This window comes from Lissotriton helveticus, chromosome 1_1 (genome assembly GCF_964261635.1).
Source record: "Lissotriton helveticus chromosome 1_1, aLisHel1.1, whole genome shotgun sequence".
Taxonomy (NCBI): Eukaryota; Metazoa; Chordata; class Amphibia; order Caudata; family Salamandridae; genus Lissotriton; species Lissotriton helveticus.
In genome coordinates, this window is record NC_136057.1 from 1,413,271,987 (window position 1) to 1,413,292,191 (window position 20,205).

At 46.8% G+C, this 20,205-nt stretch overlaps 1 protein-coding gene across 5 annotated transcripts in view; it reads right to left on the minus strand.

Moving 5' to 3' along the window:
• SMARCA4 (SWI/SNF related BAF chromatin remodeling complex subunit ATPase 4) overlaps positions 1–20,205 on the minus strand; it is a 778,095-nt gene that overhangs the window by 572,121 nt on the left and 185,769 nt on the right. For all 5 annotated transcript variants that reach the window (XM_078684950.1, XM_078684957.1, XM_078684972.1 and 2 more), the window contains exon 22: positions 6,913–6,999. In XM_078684950.1, coding sequence (XP_078541076.1) covers positions 6,913–6,999 — 87 coding nt within the window. The remainder of the gene's footprint in view (positions 1–6,912; positions 7,000–20,205) is intronic.

Here is a 20,205-nt window from a genome sequence, read left to right on the forward strand (position 1 = left end):
GGTGGGGGTGGGGGCGGGCACCGCACATTGGTATCAAGGGCAGGCCCGGTTCTAGCGGGTGAAACATGAGCCTTGGTCGTCGGATTGGCAAGGTAGGCATTCGGCCAGTACCTGAGGCCCAGTGCCCGAGGCTTGATGTGAGCCATTATTTACCCCCATCAGTGTTCGGACTGGCTCTCCTGATCTGAATTCAAGAGGCTGCTGCAGCCTCTACGCAGCCCAGCACAGAATATCGCGGCCCATTGCCACAAATAGAATGACAATGGGCCAACCCCAGCAGTCACAGCATGTGGTGGGAGCTCCCGCCCTGGCCTTAGGGTATGACAGTGGGGCCTCACCACGGGAGATGTTGCGAGACAGAGTTTTCACTCTCCTTGAACAGGAAGTGATGAGGGCAATTAACAGGGTTCTGCTCTTGCTCTCTGTTTCCCCGCAATAGATGGCCCGACTATTACTACGAAACCACCACAGGGCCTCGGCTGGAGCCTGCAGCATACAGACCTGACACCAGTCAAAGCTGAGGGGGTGTCGTGCAGAGCGAACTAAGGCCTGCAGGGCCCCTCACTGGGATGCACGTCTCGTTACTCTTCCTGGGTTTGCTGCGTTATTTCACCAGCCGCCATGCTTTCCTTCCCCTTCTATCTTTACTCCCTATTTACATTCATTCAGTCAGTAAAATATCTCAGCGAGTTAACCGCTCGGCGCTGTGTGAGAGACCCTTGTACCCTCTGCAGTCACTTCGGGCTCAAATCTGACAAGACGGGCTCAGGCCTTCATCCATCTGAGCAGGACCAGTAAAACATTACAGGCTTGCGCATTAATATATTCTATTATTACTACATGAAGAACTACGCCAACACAAAGTATGAATATTTTTCATTCCATTCTGTCACCTCGGGCTGCTTGCCACCTCCCCTGAATCATTAATTTTCATCTACTTTTTACAACTTTGTTTAATTCTTTAATTTCCTTTGGCTTCAGAGCCACTCTAATCTGCTTCATAGTCTACTCTTTCTTCTTTCCATCCCTCGTCACTTTCCTTGCTATTGATCATTTTTAATCTAGTTCATTTCTAACGACCCCTTTGCTTCTTTCCTTCCCTTCTTCTCTTTTGCGTAGTTATTTTTGCATTCTCCTTATTTCCTCCCCCCTCTTCACTTTCCTCTCCCAGTATCACCTAATTTCCTCCATCACTTATACCCCCCTCCACCGCCACCTCGCTTTCCTTTCTTCCTCCTTTTCTACAGATGAGTTCCGGAGACTTTCCATCTGTACTCAGTGAGGCGCGCACTCCGCTCTCTTTTCCCCATCTCTTCCCCTTGCCGGTTTTCCTCCTTAATGTGGTTGCTTCCACAAACATATCTGGAGGTAATTACCTGGCATTCCGAGGGCCTCACTGGCTGCTGCAAGCTTTGAATATTTCATTTGGCCGGGAAAGATCATTTACACATACTCCAAATGGTTGGCATCGTTGTCCCTGTAGCCATCAGTGCAAGGAATAGTTACACATTTATTCCAGTTGAGATTAGAGCGATGCCATGCTCTTTCTGCTCTTGTGCCAACTTCCAGACAACTCTAGAAAGTTCTAGAATTACCCTGTGAGAGGTGAGTGTTGAGCGGGTTTGATGCTACTGGCCTGTTTGCAAGTCTGTCTATATTGTTTCAGTTCACAGAAGTCTGGTATTAGCTGGAATCAACCCGATTGTTGACAGTTAATCAGCGCACTCACAAGACATGATTACTGTGCCATATTTACACGCCATACCTAGTGTGCAGGAACAATTGTCAGGGTGCGGGTGCTGCCATCAATGTTGCATAACTAAAATCATAAGGAATGTAAAAAATCAAAAGGTAGCACAAAAATCAAAAGGTAGCTCAAAGCACCTGTGTCACAAATGAGTTACAATTGTTCAGGAGGGTGGTATGGGCATAGTATGTAACTGGTGGTGATGCATTTTTTGGGCACACTGTCGCAATTATATTACTAATGTATGGTGCAGTATGTTATTTATTTAAATTTATATCGGGCACAACAGCTACCCAAAAAGGGCTTCCCGGCGCCAAGCCAGAGAAGGAGCAGGAAAGGAATTACTGATTAAACAATCAGGTTTTGAGTAACTTACGAAAGTGCGTATAACTGGTTTCATTCCGGAGTGGTAGCGGAAGAGCATTCCACAGAGGGGGGCCCAGGTAAGCAAAGGAGCAATCACCCATACGGGACAGCCTAGTCCTGGGCACTATGAATTTAGCCTAGGTGGTGGAGCGAAGTGTGCGTGATGGCAACTCTGCATTAACTGTAAACAAATATGGTAATACACTGCCTCTTCCTCCCCAGCATACTGGTCCCTTCCCAAGTCGCCCACATGTTCCTGGAGTCCACAACGCACGCAGCCCAGCACATGGTGCACCTAACAGTACCTTGTTCCATTTCAGCAGCTGCTACACAGTCCTTTTGGAGAGCAGTCAAAAGAGCAAAAGCTACCATCACTGTTGGACAAACAAAAATCAAGTGCAACAACAAAGCTCCAAATACTTATTTTTTTTTGCTAGAGGAAGTCTTTCTTAACCCCATTTTTTGGACTTGCATGTGCCCCTTCGGCCACATTGCAATTTCATAATAGCATTTAAAAAAGTTCTCTACGTATAGTTCACAAACACTTGTTGAGTGACCAATGCATGCTTTCATTTTAAACAAACATTTACAATGTAATAGGTCTTGCATTTACACAAGTTTGAGCTATTCACATTGAAAATAATGCCTTTTTTTGATTTCGTTTTTAAAACATAAAAGGCTTTGTCATTTACAATGCCAATAGCTTAAACTCACATAAATGCAAGACCTAGTGCATTGCAAATGCTTGTTAAATCTGAACTGCAGAATCAAAGGACAATGGAAAGTATTTCATGACTTTATTAAGCTTCTGAAATGTAGAGCAGTATACAGTTTCTGAGGAAAAATTGAAAAAGCAATTATAAAAGCAAATCGTTCCATAAACACCGGCAAAACACTGTTTCAGTTGTTTTTTATGGCGTGAAAATGAGTAAACACTGAAAAGCACTGTTTTTTTGAGGTATGGAAATCACTGGAAAACACTGAAAAAACACCACCAGAATTTACCAAAAATAGAAACTGAAAACAGGAAAGCCTATATATATATATATATTGGTCTGAGAGAGCCGTCCTTTTTAGGAATTAGGAAGTAAAAGGGATACACACCCGACCCTTGATGTTGTGGTGGTACGGGCTCTATAGCTTATTTTAGTGGTAGGGATTCTACCTCTTATTTGAGGAGGTGTAGGTGATCCAGTGAAAGCTTGTGTGACTTTGGGGGAATGTTTGGAGGAGTGTTGATGAACTTCAGGCAGTAGCCAGAATGGATAATTTGTAGAACCAACTTGTCTGTTGTTATCGAGTGCCACTTTGGTAGGAATTGTGACAGTCTTCCCCCACAGGTGTTAAGTGGTATGGGGGAACTATGGACAAGTCACTGCTTTGTATTGGAGGGGGGGGGTGAAGTGTGTTGGAACATCTACCTCTGCCGTTGTTTACTCTATAACCCCCTCTGAAGTTAGTTTTGGAACCTGAGGGTTGGTATTGCCCTTATAGGTGGATGCAGTTTCTGAGGAAGTATTTTTGGACCATGCCGAAAGGAACCACAGCCTTGTATAGACTGAAGGGCTCCCACAGATTTAGCCACTTTAGTATCTTTTTTCATCTTCTCAAGCGAAGAATCTACCAACAGCCCAAAAAGGTGTTCTTTATCAAAAGATGTGTTCAAAATGGAGGTTTAAACCTCGGGTTTGAACCCTGATATGCGTAGTCAGGCGTGTCTTCTTAAAAGGATGCTAGTGTTCACCGCTCTGGCAAATGTGTCAGCAGCATCTAGGGAACACCTAATTTGATTGTTTGAAATTAATTGTCCCCCACATACCAGGTCTTGCGCTTTAGATTTGTGTTCATGGGGTAGAAATTGGATGAGTTGTTCCATTTCCTCCCAATGCGCATGGTCATATCTGGCTAGCAATGCTTGTGCGTTAGCTATGCGCCAGAAGTTAGCTGCCTGGAAGGCTACTCTTTTCCCCGAAGCATCAAGGAGCTTTGACTCCTTATCTGGGGGTGGAGTGTCTCCAGTAGTTTGGGAGTTTGGCCTTTTGCGTGCATTGGAAACGACTAACGAGTCTAATGGTAATTGTCCTCTTATGTAGTGTGGATCAGATGGTGCGGGTTTGTATTTTTTATCCACTCTAGGGGTAAGGATACGTGCCCTGACAGGATCCTTAAATATCTCGTCTACATGCCTGGTCATTCCCTTGAGCATGGGTAACATATGAGTAGATTTGTGTGTGCTGTTAAATGTTTCGAAAAAGAAATCCTCAACAAGGGATTCCTTTATGGAGCTGGACCCCGTGGTAATTGGCAGCCCTGCCTAGCAATTCAATATAGCCTACACTGTAGTCTGGTGGAGAGCGCCTGGCAGGATATAGGTCAGGATCATTGTCTGTGTGGCGAGTCAGTGTTGTTGTCATCCCACTCATCTGTAGGTCCTGGCTGATCATCATCATTATTCTCATCCCCATCACCCTGACTGTCAGGTGTATGTGGTGGTGAGTGCTCAGGTGAAGTTGGCACAGGTAGAGACTGAGGCAAAGGTGTTGATGGAAGAAGAGGAGGGGAAGGGTTGGTACCAATATTTCTTTTCAATGGAATTTGACATTCCTCTTCATTATTAGCCCCTCTCTTTAGAGTCACCTTAGTGGTAATGTGTCCAGTTTTTGGATGTGTGACCAAAATGTTCTGTTTTGGGTCCGGTTTTTCGAGCGGCTCATTAAACTATGCTTTTTAGGTGACTTTGATGTTTCAGCCTGTATCGGCATCAAAGGTTTCGGTGCTGACAGTTTCAGGGTTATTTTCGGATCTGAGGTGGTTGTCAGTGCAGAGTAGTGATGTTCGGAGCCGGACTGTCTTCGACCCCGAAGGCTTTAGCTCGTGCCCGACTTGAAATAGGGCTTTTCGGAGCCGGAAGACTTTTTGGTAGGCTTCGATGCCGAGCCAGAAGGCGGGTCGACGAAATCATGGTCTCGGTGCCGACCGGGGCCCGAGTGCACGGGCTGGTCCGGAGCCTTCTTTTTCGGTTGACTTGTGAGTCGGGCGCGGTAGGAACTGTACTAACAGTATGTTGTCCATGCCGGATGTTTTCATCCCGGTCGGAGCTATCGTCAGAAAGGGAGATCTGTTCCTGTTCCTCCTCGGCTCCGATAGCGTCGCTGGCTTCTTCATCCGATTCAGGTCCGAAGAGGTCCGGAATGGAGCAGTGTGTTGGCTCTACATGTCACGTTGTCGAGCCAGACGGTCGCGGAGAGTCTTTTTGGAGCGGAACCCTCGGCACGCGTCGCAGTCATATTCACTGTGTTACGGTGACAAACACAGGTTGAACACTTTGTGAGAGTCGGTGCGTGGGTATTTCGCATGGCGCCGAGGACAGAATTTAAAGGAAGTTCGTTCCATCGACTGCGAGTCGCACCGCGGGCTAGGCCTGACGGCCTACCACGAGCTCTCCGATCGAAATAGAGTTTTATCAATAAACACCATACACAAAAAATGGAGAACGCGGTCGGAAACAATACCTTTGAGGATGAGTGTTCTACGCACTGAGAGGAACCGAAGGATCGGCGTCGAACTGGAGCGCAGCGAGTAACATCCTAACCCGATGGCGGAAAAAAACAATCTGAAGATGGAGCTGATGACCATGCGCACTATCACCTAAAGGAGGAGTCACATACCTTGTGACTAAAGTGCAAACATCCGGACCCAACACTAGATGGCGATCTATGCATAAGCATTAGATCTCCAGCTCACATGCCTCGAAAATATATATATATATATATATTATATATATATATATATATATATTCATACATACATACATGCATGCTTCATCACTGCACCCTGACACTGAACCTGAATGGGTGGGCCCGACACATTGGTAAGTGGAGCTCTATAAGTGGTAGCAGTGAGTAAAGGCTGGGTTTAGTGAGTGTGTTAAAACCGCCTTTAAATCCTTTGCAAACAATTAATTATTCTGGGGTCTAGGGCTAGGATAAAATAGATTAGTGTGATGCTTTTAGGAATCAATGTTCCCAGGCATCCGACTGGTCGACATGTTTCAGCCTTTATATAGCCCATAAAGTGTGAGTAGGATTTCCTCAGGACCTTGTTTTTACCCTTCTTTTTGCAATTGCAAATTTTCTGTGCAATTAAATAGTAAAAAAAAAAAATAAGCAGGTTCAATGTTGGTCCAATGATGAAGCATGCCAAGGTGTATATTGTCTCGGATACAGGCATGATAGACACTGTCACAAATAACTGGGTCTCCCCTCTCCCAGTGTGTATTGCTTACCTTGTTTACCCTTTTCCACTTGTGTAGATTATTTCTGATGTGGTTCTGTGGTGTATGATGCACTGTAACAAGGTTGCTACTATAACATATGTACCCCAATTTTATTTTTTGTTAAGCGACAAAGAGTTCTTAGTCATTTGTGTACAATATAAACATTAAAAAGCCAATAATTTACTGTTTGGAAGGAGTCATTCAAGATGAAGAATATTTATTACAGGAAAGGAAACTCTTAAAACATAAGCGTACCTCCCACTTTTGCATGTGTAAAATCCTTCTGTCCTCTGCCAATGCAATCTACGCCAACGTTAAGAACATATTTAACGCTCATGAATCTGGCTATGATAAACACTCTGGAGAATATGCTGCCACAAGAGGTACAACACTACTGCCCAAGCAACTGAATGTGCTGCAACTGAACATGAATCACCGTCCCCTATCCAACATCCTGCATGTTCTTGCTCTACAAGAGCACCTGAAAAATGTCTACCTGGGATGTTGTGAAAGCATTACATACCTCTATGTGCTGGAACATGTAGGGGTGATTGCAAATCTTTCTCAGCTGCATGATAGTGTTCATCAAGGTCTTCGTACCTCCTTTGCCCTATTGGAAACATACAAAAAGGCCAAAATGATGGCTGAGCTTGGGAAGTTTAAGTTACTATAAAGACTGGGACACCTAGGGCAGGTGTGAAAGAGAGGTACTTCAACCCTCAACCATCAAGAACAACTCAGCAACCTTAGTTTACAGTGCACAACCGAATAATTAAATAAAAACATTCAAAATCCTGAGCTGCAATTTAATAGCCCAAATACACACAAAGAGCATGTTACATATATGAATAGATTTAATGTGATCCCAAATTTAAAGATACAAGAATTGACACAAAACAGAAATAATTTGCCAATGATCACCCACAGACGACAATTAAGCCACATCTTAACAGATATATTAAGCTGGTATCTATGAAAACCCACAATCTCAAGAACTGGATATACCTTGGAAGATAGTTCAAGAGGCATGGGGCTACAATGTGCACATGTTCTTCAGTAAATCAGCTGATATTATCCCCGCCCACTACCGTGCTAATATATTGGCAGGCAGAAAGCATTGTTTTGATCCTTGAACAGAACAAGATGTTGTTTTTAACGGTTTTGGCGAGATATCCCACCACTACCTACACTTCTGTCCTAAAATAAGAAGGTTTCCAGAATAAGTGTGCCTCTAGGAACACCAGGGAATGACCTGTTGGTGTAGTTTTGCAGCTTGAAGACTTTCTGGATTCACTATGCTGTGCATTATTCCGTGGTCTAGTGGTTGGGTCTGGAATCGTAGTATATTTTTTTTCCCGTAGCCCAGGTGGGCGTCGATGTCCCACTATTTGGTGTCCTCCTGTGACGCCGGCGTGCTTCCCCTGGAAGCTCCCACCTTTGGGCGCCATCTTCGGATTCCTTTTTTCTTGTTTTTGTGTCATGTTTGTTTATCCTTTTCCACTATTCTCAAGTCCTTCCTTCATTTATAGGAACTATAATGTTGTCTCTTAAAGAGTCTGATTATTATATAATCTTTATTTTCTCTTCTCCTCCTGTCTCATCTTTCTGGCGGAGGTGGGTGGAATCCAGAAAGTCTTCAAGCTGCAAAACTACACGACATGTAAGAAACTATTAGTTTTGAAGCGTGAATCTTTCTCGATTCACTATGCTGTGCATAGACTTTGTAGCGGTTTCTTATGTTTGTGGCGGCTGGGTGGAAGATGAGCGTTGGTTGTTGAATATATGTTGAAGCACTTTTTGTCCTACTTGTGCTTCCTTGTTCATCTGTATATCCACGCAGTAGTGTTTAATGAATGTGTGCACTGAAGCCCATGTTGCCTCCCGGCAGATGTCTTGGATGGGTGTGTTTGCCAGGAAGGCTATTGTTGCTCCTTTTTTCCTGGTAGAGTGGGCTGGTGCTCCTTCTAGTAGTTCTAGACCTGCCTGCTTGTGGTAGAATTGGATAGTCTGTGCGATCCATCGTGCGATGGTGCCTTTTGTTACTGGTCTTCCCAGGAAACTGCTTGCAAAGGACACAAAGAACTGCTTTGTTTTCCTGTGATCTTTAGTTCTTTCAATGTAATGCATTACTCCCCTTCTAGTGTCCAGAGTGTGCAGTGCCCTCTCCGCACTTGTGGATGGTTTCTGAAAGAAACTTGGTTTCTGTATTGTTTGGTTCATGTGGACCTTGACACCACCTTTGGCATAGTGTGGGTCTCTTCTCATTACCACCCTGTCATTGTGTATTTGAATGTAGGGTTCCTGTAGTGTTAACGCTTGCAGCTCGCTAACCCTGCGTAGCGAGGTGATTGCTACCAGAAAGGCTGTCTTCATTGTGAGCATCTGTAGTGAGGCCTTGTGGATGGGTTCAAAAGGCACTTTCATAAGCTCTGTTAGAACTATAGCAGGCAGTGGCATCCTCTTTTGAGCGGGGGGGGGCATCCTTTTAGCCCCTTCTAGGAATCTCTTTACTATCTGGGATGTAAAGAAGCTTTTTCCAGTCTCCCCTCTTGTGTAGGCTACTATCGCTGCTAGGTGTACTCTCAGCAAGGTACAGCTTAGGTTTGTTTTTAGCAAGTGTGTTAAATATTTCACCACCGTTGATTCCTTGGTGATTTTCTTGTGAAGCTTTTCCCTGATGCACCATTGTGTGAATCGTTTCCATTTTGCCACATAGCACCTCCGTGTGGTAGGCCTCCTTGCCTCCCGCAGCACCCGCAGTGTGCTCTCTGGGAGTTTTAGGTGTGCAAACTCTACGTCTTCAGGGGCCAGGCTGCTAGGCAGAGGCTCTCTGGCTCTGGGTGAAACACCTCCCTGTTTTGCATGGAGAGCAAGTCTCTTCTTTTTGCGAACTTCTGTGGTGGTCCCTGCGCCATCTTTACTAATTGTGAGAACCAGGACTATCTGGCCCACTGCGGTGCTACCAGAATCAGTGTCATGTTGCTGTTTCTGCATTTGCTGAGCCCTCTGTGTATCAGTGGTATTGGGGGGAAAAGCGTAGGCAAATGTCTTCAACCAGCTTATCCACAGGGCATTCCCCTGGTTGTCTGGATGCGAAGTATTGGCATTTTGCATTCTGGTGTGTTGCAAATAGGTCAATTTTTGGGGTCCTCCACTTCTTGAATAGCCTTTGTGTTTCCTTTGCATTGAGCTCCCACTCGTGGGATGCTGATGTCTGTCTGCTGAGCCTGTCTGCCTGGTGGTGTTAAAGACTTCCCCTTTGTTATGTTCTCTTTGTTCCACCACGTTATCTCCTTTTGCACTGTGTGAGTTACAACCACTAGATCTTCCCAACTCCCTGTAGCTTGTGACCATTGTTGTTGGAGCCATTCTTGGAATGGTCTCATGTGGAGTCGTGTATTGGGGACTAGGTGTATGCAGGACGCCATCATCCCCATTATCTTGCTCACTGTCCTCACTGTCAGAGCTTGCCCCTTCTGGTATTGATGTGTCTCCTTCAGCAGGGCAAGTGTTCTCTTGTCGCTGGGGAACACCTTGCTCTGGATGGTGTTGATCTGTGCGCACAGAAAGATCTTCACCTGTTCTGGTTCCATTGAGGATTTCCCCCAGTGTATTGAGAATCCCAGTTCTGTCAGCGTCTGTGTGACCCGCTGTGCATGTAGTTTGCATTTTTTTAGGAACTTGCCTTTATCAGCCAGTCGTCAAGGTAGGGGTATACATGAATTCCTTCCCTCCGTAGGTGCGCTGCTACAGCTGTGAGGCATTTTGTGAAGACCCTTGGTGCGGATTTTAGTCCGATGGCTAGGGCTGTGAACTGGTAGTGGGCTTTGATGATGGCAAATCTTAGTAGATGTTTGTGTTGTCTGTTCATGGGAATGTGTAGGTAGGCGTCTTTGAGGTCTATGGTTTACAGAAAGTCTCCGTCCCTTATCTGAGGAATAACCTCCTGTAGGGATGTCATTTTGAATTGTTGAGTCTTTATGTATTGGTTTAGGAACCGTAGATCCAGGATGTGTCTTAACGTTTCTCCACCTTTGGTACGAGGAAGTAGTTTGAGTACACCCCCGGTTTCTTTCTTTGAACTGTACTGTTTCCTTGTGGAGGAGTTCTTGTGCTTCCTGTAGGAGGAGCGCGAGTTATTTTGCAGAGCGCGCCTTGCTTTTTGGTCTCCTGTTTGGTGGCTTCTTTTCCAGTTCTATACAGTATCCGAACTGTATGATGTTCAGTATCCATTTGTCTGTTGTTATTTTCTACCACTCCTGGAAGAAGTATTTTAAAGTCTGCCTCCTACTGGTGTTACATGTTGCTGATCTCTGATTTGAGTGCGTGTAATTGCATTTTGGGTCCTTTGTCGCGCCCCTCCCAGAGAAGTGTTGTGTGGGTGGGCACGTTAGGTGCAGCGGAGTCACTTTGAGATTGGGTGCTGGCCCCCTCTTCTTATTTTCCCTCATCCATTCGATCACCCGCCAAAGGACTGGCCCTAGGCTGGTACTGCCAGGTACTGCCAGGTTAGCTGACACTGACCCTGCTGCGCTTGGTTGTTGCCCTGGTAGGTTTGTTGGCATGTCTGGTGTGACGTTCCCAGCTGGTTTCCCCCTGTTGGGGTGCCCCTTCTCATACCTCTGAACTGCAATGCTCCCATGGACCTTGCAGTTTCATTCTCCTTCTTTAGCAGCGTCAGTTTTTCATCTACTGGCGCTCCGAACAGCGTTTCCCATTGAAGGGAGTGTTTAGAATATTATTCTGGACTTCCGGCTTGAAACCTGAAATCCTCAGCCAGGCATGCCTTATTTCTGTTATCCCAATCATCATGAGCATGCTGGATATGTCTGCCGAATCCAGGGCTGATTTGAGGCAGGAGTTTGCCATGTTCTTGCCTTTCTACACCAGGTGTGCTGCTCTCTGCTGGTATTGTTCTTGGAGGTGTTTGAGTAGTTGTCCGACCTCCACCCAATGCTAGTACGTATGCCTGTTAAGTAGGGCATTAGAGTTAGCAATGCACCAGTGAATTGCTGCATTCCTCTACATTTTCTATCCTCTTACTTTCCTTGTCTGGCTGCCCTGAGATTGTGGGAATGTTGGCCCTTTTTCTGGCTGTGGCTGCAGTGATGGATCCCCGGATCCCTGGATGTATGGTGGGTCCTTAGAGGAATGCTTTTTTTTTCTCTGTCCTAGGTGTGACAGATCTGCAGGTTGATGGCTCCATGAATGCTTCCCTGCTCTGGTCCAGGACACTTGGGAGCATGGGCAGGAATTTGCTCTTAGTTCCTGATACGAGGGGTCGGGTGTGTTTACATTCAGGTCAAATGACCACATGACTGATGGGCCGCTTGGATGTACCTTATCTTTGATATTATGATATACTCTCATTCTGGATGAAGACGTGGTCCTATATTATTGGACCTTCAGGATTACTGTTTCCATGAGGGTTTATTATTACCCTCGGAGGACGGTTGGGCCCGCAGGTCGGATTATATAGTTCAGGCCATCTTTTACTTATCCATTGTGAATTTGATTGCAACAGTCCACAGGCAATGATAAGAGGTACTTGCGCTAGGTCTTGGGACACCTCTGAGAGTGATTGATGTTACAGATGCAACTTTCTTTTTCGCTTTATATATAAACTGTGACGATGGAATATAAGAATTTTTCTGGCCTACTATGACCTGTGACCCAATGTTTTAAATTTCACGAGATCATCGAGCCCTGACTAAGTTCCATTGGAACGAAACGCGTTGGCTGAGGCTTTTTTTAAAAGATTGGAATAATAAAGAACTTAGTAACTGAAGATTTTGGAAACTTTCTGAATATTGCTTCTTTGTGCACCGTCCCTTTTGAAAAATTGTTTGGTATCTGTTGAACAGTGGAGTATAAGTGTGGAAAGCTACGGACGCGTGTTGCACACAATCAGTACTGATTTGTTAAACTGAGAAATTGAAGTGCCTAACCAGGGTCAGCCGCACTGTTTGTTGTTTGAAGGAATTGGCTCCTAATTTGAGTGGGGAGCAGGGTCTCTAAGAGGAAGCAGGCTTTTGGTTTCTCTTCCTCTAGTTTCACCCCCATATGCTGCAGCCGCATTCTTGATGACCATATTATAGATGCCAATGTTGTCTGGCGGTGAAGGCCTCAAAGGATATGTTTCTACGGTCTCTTCCGGGCTTTCGGCGTCGACGTCCTGCCAATCCAGGTCCTGGGTCACCGAGGATGCCGAGCCCAAACTTGTTCGTTGGTCTTCCTCGCCTTCTCCCTCATAGTAATAGAAGCCCTCTTCATCCTTGTGAGAAGTTGACCTGATATATGATGTTTCCAATTCTGGAACCACCTTGTATCAGTCCAAGCTTACCCTTATGGTGTCTGGTTGTAAGTCAACCTTGTAGACAAGCTATCTTAATGGTAGCATAGACTAAGCAGCCTTAAAGGCTTAACTCAAGAGGTCGTGTTAAGCGAGCTGTTTTACCAATCACAGTCCTGTAATATCAAATGAAAGGACACCACACAAGTATATATTATAAAAATATATGTATTTATTACTTACAATAATCCCCAGTATTCTTTATGAACAAAGGGGCACAAGCGTTAAATCAAAAGCACAGTATAACATACAAAGTTGCACAATTATGGATGAGGGCGAGGGGCCACTCAGACCATATATTAAGAAAGTGGTATAAGAGATACCAATCGAACAGTGGTTAGGCCTAGGGCCTAGGGAATCGCTGGGAGCAGTCAGGACAAGCAATGCTGAAGTCGGGAAAAGCCCGCGGGATTCGGGTGCAGTGCTGAAAGCACACGCATGCACCAATGCAAGTCAATGGTGCGTAAAAGTTAAGCAAATAGAGTTTTAGGACACTTCCGCTGAACCTAGAAAGACAAAACTTAAGACACAGACCCTAGAGGTGTGTACCAGTGTGGGAACACCGGCGTTGCAATGTTACCTCACCCACAGGAAGCGAGTGCACAGGGTCGAAGTAGTGTCGGGTTTCGTCACGCTGGTTCTTGGTGCTTGAAGCTGAAGAGGCTGCAGGCACTGTGAAGGAGAAGTGTCCGGTGGGATCCAAGGGTGGATCGAGGTCGAAAAGTACCTGAAAGCAGAGGGGACAGAGTCTGGGTCACTCAGCAGTGACCAGGGTGGAACCAGGCAATGTCGGGCGCAATCAGGTGGTTGTCGAGGAGCTTCTCCCCGCTGTCACGTGGGCTCTGGGGCATCTACGACGTCTAGGAGCGGGTCACGATCTGTCCCACGAAGGCTCTCGCCGTCGGCGCTGTCGGCTTCAAGATTGGAGCAAACAACACTTGGCAAAAGCAATCCACGCAGAACTGGAAGATTGCTTCTCACTCGGACCAGGAGGGTCAGAGTGGGGGCTCCTTTTCAGGGGAGCTGGTGTAAATCTGGAGCAACCAGAATCACAAGTTGTATTTCGGTTTTCGTCGGCACAGGGGCCACAAGCCAGCTGGCAAGTGACCGGGCCAACGCGTTGAGCCAAAAGAAGCAGAAGGGCCGCACGCAGCACTCGTCGAGTGTGGAGGGCTGAACTTCGGTGCAAGAGTGGCTCAGGGTTGGGGCTTCTCAAACCCCGGTGTACAGCTTCGAGGGTCACTCGTGGGCTGCACGGTCAGCGTCTCGTGGTCTTTTCAAGATGGCGTGCCCCACGCTTCCGGTCGCCTCCACGGGTCTCAGCTCTGCAGGGACTGTGGATCGGGCTGTTAGAAGGCAGGCAAGCTTGATCTCGTCGATCTCTGTCGCTCGAGTTCCGGCGGGAACTGCAACAAAGCAGACGTCGAGGTGCTGGATGGTGCCTGTTTGCACAGGGTGGTCACTCCTTGACCACAAGGGAGATTCTTCAGTCTTCTACGTTGAGTAGGATGTCGAAGGGTCCAGAGTTTCGTTTCTTATGTTTCATCAGGATAATCTGAAGTGCATTGGCACTGCTCCCACTCTTATTTAAATCTGGGGGGCTGGATTACCTGCTAGGTCCCCTCCTATGGGTGGGACCCAGGAAGGGGGTGGATACACCCCCTTCCTTTGACCCAGGCCGCGCTGGGACTGGGGCTGGTGTGCCCGAGAACCGGTTTGACCGGATTATGCAAGGGGCAGCCTTGTGCTCCCCATGCAAAGTCTGGTTTCTTTCAAACCTCCCTGCTACAATCCACTAACTCCTGTCTGGGGTGGTGTGACACCTCCTTGCGACAGGAAACCCTTTGTCCAGGCCCCCTTGGCTGAGTTTCGGTCAGCTTCAGGGGGTCAGACTTGTGTCTGTGGCAGAAGCATCCATTTTGTGGATCTGAGGCTCTTTTAGAAATTAACCGCATTTCAGCAAAGTAACATGTCTTCTCCCTCTAGAGGGGTGGAATGCTATCCCCGTCGCCAGAACTGGCGAGGGGATAGTATTCCAAATCGTATGACACCTTACACGACATGTTTTGATAAAGCCAAACCAAAGTTGCTATATAACCACGAGGATTATAATGCACCTAATAGTATATGGTATGGCATTATCCTGAAACAGCTTAGGGATTGGTTCCCGACCGCTGCAGACAGGCTCAGCTCATGCTAGAGCTCCATCTCACATTAAACCACACACTCTGCCTCCAGGATTGATAAGGCCTTCCATAGGAGTGGCTCACAGGTTTATATGTGTCCAGATATAGGTTTAGATATAGGTATACTATATCTAAGCAAGAGGTGATTACACCACCTTGCCCCAGCTGAGTGATCAGCCAGTTGTGTCAATTTAAGAACCGGCCAGGGGTGGCAAAAGATATGCTGCAGCCCCTGGTAGGCCTTGGTGGCACCTATGCCCTGAGCACCTATAGTGCATGGTACAGGGGCTGACAAGGAGTCCATTTCCAATTGTGGTATGTCCCTAGGGTACATGGAATCCATTTTACAGAGAGAGCAGATAGTCTGGGGCCCTGATTAGCAGGGAACCAGGCCAACTAAGTCAAAAACCCGCTAAACACAAGGCAAAAAATCTGGGGTAACCATAGTCAGGTAACCACCTTCCTACATAACCCCCCCAACCCCCCGCCCCCCCCCCCCCCCCCCCCCCCAACGAAAGGAGATAAGGCTATCCTTGGCCAGGTAAGCCTATATTGCCTGAGTGGCCATATAAGGAAGTACCTGCACTAGCATGGGTACCCCCTGTCTCATGGTCCACTAAGCAGTCCCTCACCCTTGGGGTATTAGAGGGTCTCCACCATAGGGAATCACTACCTTGGGTGTGTTTATGCAAAGTTAAAGGCTGGTTTGGATATGGAGTATTGAAGTGAGGCTCCACTAATTTAGGGCTCAACTTCCTCCAATTATCTTCCACCATGTGTGCCTTTCTTTCTTCAACTGAGTTGCACTGGGCTCTCAGGGTCAACCTCTGGCTACCTAAAGCTGGAGGCTGGGTCCCTCTGTTTGGCTTGCTGGAGGGACAGTTCAGGTTTGGGCCCTCTGGGTCCCAGGTTTGGCTGTGTCCAACAGAATCCATCTGTGGAAGGTCCCTAACTGTTTTTAAGGGGGCTCCCTCAGGAGTTTTTAAAGTTTTCACTTCACTAGGGCTACTAGTTTTGGTGCCCCTAATCTGTTGATGGGGGTGCTTTATTTGACAGGGGGCCCTCTGGGTCTCACTGTCCTTCTTGTCCTCTGCAGCCCTGGGCGGACTAAGGCAAGGTAGAGAGGGGCAGGTTACCTGCTCCAGACTGGGTCCCACCTGAGAAGGGTCCACTGACATCAGAGGCTCTGTCAGGCTAGGCCCAACCACCTCTGGGGCAGTTCCTTCATCAGGGGTAAGATCAGTTCCCTGAGGAGGCTGATCCTTTCCTAAAGTCTGGTGAGGGGGAGATTTCTCGTCCCCCTCTGTGCTCTCAGTTTGTGTGGAGTTATCCATCATTTCAGGCTTCACAACACACATATCAGTTTGAGTTTGGGCTGTGGCCATCACAGCCCCACCAACCTTTTCAGGAGGGGACTCAGTTTGTGTTTCTGCGGTTATCATAACAGCTTTGCTATTCTGTTCAGGAAGAGCTTTTGCTAAAGATGGGGCAGAGAGTTGCTCAGCCCTACCAACCTTTTCAGGAAGGACATCTTGAATTGGGGCTGTAGCCATTACAGCCCCACTAACCTTTCCATTGGAATTTACCATTCTAGAATGGGTTTCCTGTTCAACCTCAGCCCAGGCTGAGATTTCTAAATCATTACCAAGTAGGCAGTCTACAGGCAAGTTTGGTGACACTGCCACTCTCTTTGGGTCAGTGACACCTCCCCAGCTGAGACTTACTACTGCCATGGGATGATTTGTTTGGATTCCATCAATGTTTGTTACCTGGTATGTGGCACCTGGTAAAAGTTGTTTAGAGGGGACTATACAGTCAGCCACCATGGTGATGCTAGCCCCTGTGTCTCTAAAAGCTTCAACTTTCAAACCATTGATGATGGGTTCTTGTCTATATTTGCTCAAGGTATTTGGGCAATCAGAGAAGTTGGCAAACCCCATGCCAGTCTCATAAACAAGATTTGGTGATGGGGACCTGGATAGGCCAGGGTCCACCTGTGCTCCAAAAGTAAACCCACCCAGATTCCTGGGTGTGCTCCCACTTCCTGGGGGATTACTGCTGACAGTAACAGGAGGTGTTGGAACTGGCTTTGGAGGTATATTCTCTTTATTGCCATTATGGGGACAACAGTTGTCTGTTTTGTAATGCCCAACGTGTTTACAGACATGACAATAAGGCTTTTTCTGAGTTGAAGAAGTGTCTTGGGACCCACCTCCATTCTTGGCGTTTTGGGGCCCTGGGGAAGTCTTTTCCTTACTTTTATCCCCACCCTTTTCTTGAGGCTTGGTAGACTCCTTCTTCTGGTTACTGTCCTGATTCTTAGGCCTAATCCTGGTTCTGACCCATTTATCTGCCTTCTTTCCCAATTCTTGGGGAGAAGTCAAATCTGAGTCCACCAGGTGCTGGTGTAAGAGCTGGTTCTGACAATTACTTAGGATCTGCTCCCTCATAATCAAATTATACAATCCTGTGAAGTCATGTACTTTGCTGCCATGTAGCCAACCCTCCAGAGCCTTTGTAGCACAATCTACAAAATCAGCCCAGTCCTGAGTCTGTGTCTTCTGGGTGTCTCTGAACCTTAACCTCTATTGTTCAGTGGTTTAGCCAAACCCATCTATCAGAGCACTCTTCAGGACATTGTAATTGTTTGCATCCTCATGTCTAACAGTGAGGAGCTTATCTCTCCCTTTCTCTGAAAAGGAGTACCATAAAATTGCAGCCCACTGATCCTGAGGAACCTGCTGTACCATGCAGGCTCTCTCAAGAGCAGTCATCCATTTGTGGATGTCATCCCCTTCCTTGTAGGGGGGCACAATCTTTGTCAGGTTTCTACTATCATAGGACCTGGGTTTCTCTCTAGGAATATTGCTGCCACCAGTGGCATCTAAGCCACACATTTTCTGCTCTCTTGCCAAGGCAAGTCTAGCTTGAGCCAGGGCTACCTCCTCCCTCTCTATTTGGAGTTTGACAGCCCTCATCCTGGCTCTATGTTCTATCTTCTGAGAAGAAGTCATTCCTCTCTGAGATTCTCTTGAGGCACTAGAAATATGAGAGTCCACTGATGGAGATCTCACTCTTCTGTTGCCTGGGAGAATGATATTTTGGGATCTGGGGAGGTGCTGGCCCTCTCCATTCCCCAGTAGCTTTAAGTTGGCCTGGTTAAGCCTGGCAACTATAACCTGGCTACCCCTCTGATCCTGATTTTCAGGGTCCTCTACATCTGAGTCCTCCTCCTCCTCTTCCACCTCTTCTTCTTCCTCCTCTGGAGTGGTATCAGTTACAGGGGGGTTCACTCCATCTCCTGAATCTAGGGGAGCTGTACTCGCCTTAGCTAAGTCATCCTGTTCTAGAATGGCTATCAGGGTTGGAATGGTGGGACCTCTGCCCCTTTTTAGCCCTCTTGATATGCACAAGGCACACAAGTCTTTGTGGCTAAGTTTCTCATAGCTGGAAGTTGCCTTGGTAAGGTCAACTGTCACAGGCAGAGAGCTTGGAGTCTCACCTGTGCCAGACATGACTGCTAGTGAGGTGTAAGTGGTGCACTTACCTACACTAAGTGTTTTCCTACTGTACCTTGCTAGTGAGTTGTAGTCAGGGTGTGCTAATCCCTTTAATCTACAACTACTAAGTTCAGTAGAACTTAATATGCTAAGCTTTTGATTTATATGTACCTAAGGTACTTGATGTGATCTTTCAATTTGATAAAAAGATTGCAATGGTAAAACAACAGCAAGCTCAAATCTGCACCGCTGCACACCAATGTGAGAAGTTGACCTGATATATGATGTTTCCAATTCTGGAACCACCTTGTATCAGTCCAAGCTTTCCCTTATGGTGTCTGGTTGTAAGTCAACCTTGTAGACAAGCTATCTTAATGGTAGCATAGACTAAGCAGCCTTAAAGGCTTAACTCAAGAGGTCGTGTTAAGCGAGCTGTTTTACCAATCACAGAATTGTAATATCAAATGAAAGGACACCACACAAGTATATATTATAAAAATATATGTATTACTTACAATAATCCCCAGTATTCTTTATGAACAAAGGGGCACAAGCGTTAAATCAAAAGCACAGTATAACATACAAAGTTGCACAATTATGGATGAGGGCGAGGGGCCACTCAGACCATATATTAAGAAAGTGGTATAAGAGATACCAATCGAACAGTGGTTAGGCCTAGGGCCTAGGGAATCGCTGGGAGCAGTCGGGACAAGCAATGCTGAAGTCGGGAAAAGCCCGCGGGATTCGGGTGCAGTGCTGAAAGCACACGCATGCACCAATGCAACAAACACTTGGCAAAAGCAATCCACGCAGAACTGGAAGATTGGGCTGGATTACCTGCTAGGTCCCCTCCTATGGGTGGGACCCAGGAAGGGGGTGGATACACCCCTTTCCTTTGATCCAGGCCGCGCTGGGACTGGGGCTGGTGTGCCCCAGAACCGGTTTGACCGGATTATGCAAGGGGCAGCCTTGTGCTCCCCATGCAGTGTCTGGTTTCTTTCAAACCTCCCTGCTACAATCCACTAACTCCTGTCTGGGGTGGTGTGATACCTCCCTGCGACAGGAAACCCTTTGTCCAGGCCCCCTTGGCTGAGTTTCGGTCAGCTTCAGGGGGTCAGACTTGTGTCTGTGGCAGAAGCATCCATTTTGTGGATCTGAGGCTCTTTTAGAAATTAACCGCATTTCAGCAAAGTAACATGTCTTCTCCCTCTAGAGGGGTGGAATGCTATCCCCGTCGCCAGAACTGGCGAGGGGATAGTATTCCAAATCGTATGACACCTTACACGACATGTTTTGATAAAGCCAAACCAAAGTTGCTATATAACCGCGAGGATTATAATGCACTTAATAGTATATGGTATGGCATTATCCTGAAACAGCTTAGGGATTGGTTCCCGACAGCTGCAGACAGGCTCAGCTCATGCTAGAGCTCCATCTCACATTAAACCACGCACTCTGCCTCCAGGATTGATAAGGCCTTCCATAGGAGTGGCTCACAGGTTTATATGTGTCCAGATATAGGTTTAGATATAGGTATACTATATCTAAGCAAGAGGTGATTACACCACCTTGAGCCAGCTGAGTGATCAGCCAGTTGTGTCAATTTAAGAACCAGCCAGGGGTAGCAAAAGATATGCTGCAGCCCCTGGTAGGCCTTGGTGGCACCTATGCCCTGAGCACCTATAGTGCATGGTACAGGGGCTGACAAGGAGTCCATTTCCAATTGTGGTATGTACCTAGGGTACATGGAATCCATTTTACAGAGAGAGCAGATAGCC